This window comes from Chenopodium quinoa, unplaced genomic scaffold (assembly GCF_001683475.1).
Source record: "Chenopodium quinoa cultivar QQ74 unplaced genomic scaffold, ASM168347v1, whole genome shotgun sequence".
NCBI classification, from domain to species: Eukaryota; Viridiplantae; Streptophyta; class Magnoliopsida; order Caryophyllales; family Amaranthaceae; genus Chenopodium; species Chenopodium quinoa.
Genome location: NW_018742340.1, coordinates 10773 through 17847, shown reverse-complemented (window position 1 = coordinate 17847; position 7075 = coordinate 10773). Strand labels below are relative to the sequence as shown.

The following is a 7075-nucleotide window of genomic DNA, read 5'->3' as shown; positions in this document are numbered from 1 at the left end:
CTCTTATGCAAGCCGGACTTTAGATACGGCACAAAAGAATTACACCACCACGGAGAAGGAAATGTTGGCGGTGGTCTTCGCTTTTGACAAGTTTAGACCCTATTTGGTGTGCAACAAGGCCATTGTCTACACCGATCACTCCGCGGTGAAGTATTTAATAAGCAAAAAGGATGCTAAGCCGCGTCTAATCCGATGGGTCCTTCTCTTACAAGAATTTGACATTGAAATACGGGATAAGAAAGGAAGTGAGAACCTAGTGGCTGACCACCTCTCAAGGTTGCCGTTAGACCACCCTTCTTACCTTGACAAAGAGGATCCCATCGATGATGAGCTTCGAGATGACTCTCTTATGGCGATCGTTACCAACACCATCCCTTGGTTCGCTGATATTGCAAATTATTTAGCAAGCGGGGTGGTACCTCATGACTATGATGCTCGACAAAGGAAGAGGTTCTTCAAGGAAGTTAAGAGGTATTTTTGGGATGATCCAAGCTTGTACAAGAAGTGTAGTGACGGTTTGTTCCGGAAATGTGTGGCAAATCATGAGATGGAAGGTATTATGGAACATTGTCATTCACTACCTTGTGGAGGTCATGGAGGTGTCAACAAGACCGTGGCAAGGATCCTAGGTTGCAAGCTTTGGTGGCCAACTATGCGCAAAGATGTTCACAAGTTCATCCTTCGATGTGACCGATGCCAAAGGATGGGAGGAATCACAAAGAGAAATGAAATGCCGCAACAATCAATCTTAGAAGTTGAGCCATTTGATGTATGGGGAGTGGACTTCATGGGTCCGTTTGTCTCCTCATGTGGGAATTTGTATATCCTTGTGGCTGTGGATTATGTGACTAAATGGGTGGAAGCGATACCATCACCCACAAATGACCACAAGGTAGTGTTGAAGTTGCTCAAGAAGATCATCTTTCCTAGATTTGGGGTGCCACGGTGACTAATTAGTGATGGCGGATCTCATTTCGCCAAGAAACAACTCGAAGCACTTTTGAAGAAATATGGGGTACATCATAAGGTTGGACTCCCTTACCATCCACAAACCCAAGGGCAAGTGGAGGTGTCCAACAGAGAAATTAAGAGTTTGCTCGAGAGGATGGTCAACAAGTCTAGAAAAGATTGGTCCCTAAGACTGGATGATGTACTATGGGCCTTACGGACCGCTTACAAGACACCGATTGGCACCACGCCATATCGACTTGTCTATGGTAAGGGATGCCACCTTCCGGTGGAATTGGAGTACAAGGCATGGTGGGCTGTAAAGGAACTCAACATGGACCTTCACTTGGCCGGAGAAAAGAGGTTACTCAAGCTCAACGAGTTGGAAGAGTTGAGGTATGATGCTTATGAGAGCTCTAGACTCTACAAAGAACAAACCAAGAGGTGGCACGACAAAAGGATTCGAGATCGTGACTTCGAGGTGGGTAACAAGGTTCTTCTCTTCAACTCACGTCTCCGACTCTTTCCCGGGAAGCTCAAGTCCAAATGGGTGGGGCCGTTTACAATCACCAAAGTAACCCCCTATGGCTTCGTTCGAATTGGAAAATCATGAAGATGGGAGCCGGTTCATGGTGAATGGGCAACGGATCAAAAGATACTATGATGAAGGAGATATTGGAAAGATCGATTGCCTAATGCTTGGGACGGTCCACACCGTTCCTCCCCCTTAGCTTTATTGCTCGTGACGTAACGTCAAGCTAGGGACGTTAAACTAGCATGCTTTGTAGTATATTGTGAATATTTGTCTTTGAACTATCTCTTTAGTTACTTTTTGTTTTAAGTACTTTGCAAAAATCCGGAGGATTTTTCCCCAAAGAGGGGATGGTTTATGTTGGTTATCGTTAGCCAAAATGCTATAAACCGAAGGGCACGACCTCTTGGCTCAACCAATCAATGGTTGAGTCGGGTACTTAGGTCGCATCCTATAGAAGTACTAACGATTTTGGTTTGAGTGATATTTGAGTGTTTGCAGGTTTGGGAAATCATGCTTTTAAAGCCAAAAATCCGACAGTCTAGAGCGGGCGCTCTAAACAGAGGGCGGGCGCTCTGCATCATTGGGAATTATTCAGAATACTTGAGGCCAAAATCCGAGAATTTAGAGCGGGCGCTCTGGGTGTAGAGCGGGCGCTCTGATTTTAAGGGGCTAAGGAAGGAAAATTTCGAGAATTTAGAGCGGGCGCTCTGGGTGTAGAGCGGGCGCTTTGAAGGTCCCTCAGAAATTCTACATTTTTTGGTGCTAAAATCCGAGAAGCTAGAGCGGGCGCTCTGGTCAGAGAGCGGGAGCTCTGAGTTTTGGGTGAAAAATTGACTAAGTGTGGGAAAATTGCGCAGCTTTAGAGCGGGCGCCCTGGTCTTAGAGCGGGCGCTTTGATTTTCAACCCAGAAACCTGATTTTTCAGCGAAATGTTAGAGCGGCCGCTCTACCCTTAGAGCGCCCGCTCCGACCCTCATTTCAGACTTTGCGTTTTATCCCCTTTTAATTTTGAGCACCCAAATTCTCACCTCAAACTCGCTATCCCTATCCCTTCTCTCACCTCAAACTCCCTCAACTTCTTCCTCCATAACCAAACCTTCATCTCCTCCAAATCTCCACCTTCCAACTACGAATTCCTCTAAAATTCACAAATTATTCATCCCCTATCTCCAAAAATCATACATCTCCATCAAGAATTCAGCACCTAGTCCGGATTTCATCAAGAATTGAAGCGGGTTCTACCGGGTTCGCGTCGGGCCAAGTCGGGTTCTTCTTCAATTTCAACTCTAGGCTAATTTGTCTCCAATTGTTGGTATAATCCTACTCTTACTAAGTTAATTTTCCCTATTTCTTTGGATATTTGCTTATTAAGGTTGGCTTAATTGGAGAATTGATGGTGAATGAATGGGTTTTGTGTTTTATGTGGTGAAAATTTGTTGTGAATTGTAGTGTGTTGTTTGTTGTGGTGCTTTGGCAAGGGAAAATTATTGTGGATTTTTGCTAGGTTTTGGTTTGTAGAAAGTTTTGGTTTTAGAATTGGTGGTTGTGCAAAGTTTTGGAGAGTTTTGTTTTTGTGGTCATTGTGTAGAATTGTTGGAAATTGTTGGGTTGTTGTGGTGTGTTGCTTTGGAAAATTTCTATATTGTTGTTGTAAGAAATGGCTGGTGGTTCAAAGAGGCAAAGAGCCGAACCAAGGAGTGGTAATGTAGGAGAAAGTAGTGGTGCCGGTAGTAGTGGTGGGCATGCTCAACCCACTCAATTCAACATTACCCTGCCACATGCGGCCCAAAGGACCAAATTGACCGCATTGGATAGGAGGGCAATTAATCCAACTCTTTTCTATTCCCAACACGACTGTTATATGATTGGAATAGACGAGAAGGTTAGGGAGCTTGCAGTGAATCTGGGGTTTGATGCGTTCTTGGATTGTAGATTGCCAAATGATTACATCACCGCAGATACTTCCTACTACTACCCCACCCAACCGCCTCTAACTTACCGCCCCCTAACATTGGAGTTTCTTGCTAGCTTCGAGTTAAATCAAGAAGAGGGTATGGAAGGCATTGATGCATTCAAAGTAAAATTCCGGTTGTTCAACAAAGGCCGCCACATTACCCTTCGTGCTTTCAATGAACTATTTGGTTGGGACCCAAATGCTCGAATCTTGGATACCTCCGGACTTGACGGTCAAGGTTATATAGAGGGGTACAGTCCGCAAGAATTTTGGGCCCGAATCACGAGTGGGGCTAGAGAATTCCAATCAAACTCCTCCAAGGCCTCAGAGATCCACCATGCCGCCTTACGGTACTTTCACCGGATGCTTGCATATATTTTCTTCTCCAGAAAAGATCTAGGTAAAATGAGCGATCAAGAGTTATATCTTCTTTGGAGAGCTACCGAGGGTGCGCTTCTTTACCCACCTGCCACCCCGGAGCACAAGATCAATCTAGGGTATCTGTTTGCCAAGAGATGTAAGGCAATAAGGGACTCCCCCCTCTTGACTGGTCCTATCTTTATGGGAGGGATGGTCACGTATATCGCCTTCAAGTACAGATACAAGACCCAGCTGCAGCAGATGGAGAGCTTGAACATGGCAGCCGAATTGAACATAGAGAAGATGAAAAGAATGCAATTCATTTCGGATTCCACGGGAGTCACGGGTAAGGCCTTCATTTGGCGGATCCGAGACGTCCCTTGGTGCTACATGCCATGTCCGTTCATGATGAATCCGCCCCCGGGAACTGAGTTACCATGGCAAGTCCCTATGGAGCAAATTCACGAGAATGACCTCTCCCAGCCCGAGATTGATCATAGAAATGAAATCAGGCAAGCGAGGCGGCAACAACAACAATTCCAGCAACATCAAGAGCAACAGCAGCAACAGTTTCAGCAGCAGCAACAAGAGCAATTTCAACAATTTATTTCTCAGGCACAGCAGCATCTTCAGCAGCCCCCCCCCCCAGTTCTCGGGGGGAGGTGAGCCCTCTTCCTCTTCTGCATTTAATATTAAGCAAGCTTTCGCTAGCCTCACTCTGGAGGTTAGGAACCTTGCTCAAGCCCGGCCTAGGGAAAGAGAGGAGGCCCCTGCTCAGTCTCCTGGTCCCACTTTTGATATTTATCAAAACCATATTTATGATTACCATGTGGACCAGGGACATTTTAGCCCATGTGTCAACTACCCCTACTACCCTCCGCAGCACGGGCCTGTCCCGAATTGGGAGCCCCCTCAAGTAGATGACAATGGGAACCCCATTCCTCGTACCGGCGGCCAATACCCCTATTGGCAAGGCCCCGGTACCCTGCATGACCCTCCCCACTCCTTCCCCCCCTACAACTACCAGCGCTCAGGTGGGTGTGATTACCTCGGTGATCCCGCCTATCCTTATCAGGGCGACGGCTTTCCCCCCGGTTATTACGGTGGGTGGGAGCCATATGGGCCGCCATGCGATGTTGATTATGATTGGGCGCCCCCTATAGTTGTAGAGGGAGAGGAAGAGGAAGACTCTGAGGAATAGATGATCATTTCTATTGACCCCCCCCACCCTTGACTATTACATGTTTTATCGCACCGAGACGGTGCCTGGTTTTAGTTGGGGGGGTGCCTTAGCATTTTCATATCTAGGGGCAAATGAAAATATCATTTTGGGGATGAGCAGCCTTTCCTATGCTTGCTTGTGCTTAATAATCTGTTGGCTTGTATCTGTTGGTTTGTATTATACATGATCATTTTTCCTTTTTCTTCTTTATTTTGTTTTCTAATCTTTTTGCTTTGGAGTTCTGGTATTTCTCACTTTTTGGCAGGTTGTATACTACTTTTGGAAGGAGCCAAGGTTGGTTGACTTGGAACCCATCATTCTTTTTATGTTTTGGATTGGCATGGCTCCGGTGAGATCTTTCCAAACTCTCTTCTATTTATTTTATCTTGCTTAGTTCCTAGGAGCGGAGTTAGGATTAAGTTGATTGATTCATGGATGTTTGCATACTTGGAATTGTGTACTGAGAATTGTGTGAATTGATGCTTTCATTCTTGAGTTCCTCTTCTATCCTTCTATCCCTTCCTTTCTATTTTTGTTGAAGAGTAGCAACGGGGCGAGGTTCACACCTCGTGAGAGGCGCCCGGCTTTATGCCTAGGAGGACGTGCATTCAATTCACGTACCTTCTACCGCCCCCACTTATGGAATTTATTCCAAACAAAGTCCTACTTCTCTTGTTGCTCTTCAATGTTTTCTTTTTCTTTTTCTTTCTCTTAGTGTTATCCAAGGCAAGTGTTAAAACTTTGTTTTGTGTTTGGCTGAATTAGTAACTACAATGTATGAACATATATGAGTTGGTTCCTTGGTTTGATAGGTTTACAAGGTCTTTAATGTTTTGGTTGAAAATCACATAGCTTCATTGCTCAAATGACTCCTATTGGACATATCTTGGGCTATTTAGGCCTTGATCCCTTTTGTCCTCGGTTTGTGGTTGTTGGGCGTAGCTCATCTTGTGAGTGAAAGCTAGGTGGCTAGAAATTTGGAGACTTAGTGTTTTGCTACTTGATCTAAAACTCGCTCCATTTGACTCTTGAGACCGCGACCGAATCGACTCATAGGATGATAAAGGCATTCATTTCGGGATAAGGGCATAATTTTTCGTTCTTTTTAGATCCTTTTTTTTATTTCCTAGGACACCTTTACTTTCAAATTTCAGGTTTTTGGGTTTACATTCACCTTTTGCGTACCCCCTTGAGCCTTCCACTTTTTGTCTACCCGCATTACAAGCCTTATGAACCTAATTTTATTTTCACCTTTATAGAAATGAGTGAAACTCGAGCTTGGCTTTGTATCTAAGTTAAAAGTTTGGCATAGTGGATGTCTATAATGTAAATTGCAAGGGACGTGTTTGTTTCCCCAATTAAATCTTTTGGTATAAAAAAAAAAAAAAAAAAAAAAAAAGTTGGAATAAGAATGCATAAGTAAGGCATCGATCTTGTATATAGTTTAGAGTTAGTTGGGGGGTATAATACCCACCAACTAAGGTTAGTTGGCCTTGGTTTTGCTCGATTCATTAATGTTTCACTCTTAGGAGCTTACACCACCAGCCAGAATTTTTTTTTTTTTTTAACCCTTACCCCAAGCCATTTCATTGCACCTTAAAAGCCCTTTGGACCTTGAGTGATTGAGTCAATGTCGGTGGAGAGAGTCATGGGTCGAGCTTTTAGATTGGATTTGCATTTACTAAGTTAGGGCAATCCTACCTTGCCCACCTCCTTGTTGTTCTCCTAATTCTCTTGTGGAATTCGAGACGACTAGCCGCCTAGTGTACATGATCGAGATGAGGAAGGTTGCCTTGGTGAGGGACAATTGGAGGATAGGATCTTTATAGTCCAAGCTTTTGAGCATGAGCTATGTGGCCTTCAACCAGGAGCATTAGCTAGCTTGTCCACCTATCTTGTCAAGAAGCTTGCGCATCCTTGTGATTGCATTGTAGTGAAAGTTCAACCATTCATGTTTGTGTTTCTTTCCCTTTTTATTTTTCTATTTTTCTATTTTTCTATTTGTCTCTAAAAACCTTGCCTTGATTTAGTGCGAAGTTGTGGGTTAATCTCTCTC

General features: G+C 44.4%; 1 protein-coding gene across 1 annotated transcript; it reads left to right on the top strand.

The window, feature by feature from the left end:
- Positions 1-1105: 1105 nt before the first annotated feature.
- Positions 1106-3001, top strand: LOC110693253. Its single transcript, XM_021870409.1, has 2 exons — positions 1106-1441; positions 2933-3001. The coding sequence occupies exons 1-2, from the start codon at positions 1106-1108 to the stop codon at positions 2999-3001; spliced, it is 405 nt and encodes a 134-aa protein (XP_021726101.1).
- The last annotated feature ends 4074 nt before the right edge of the window (positions 3002-7075 follow it).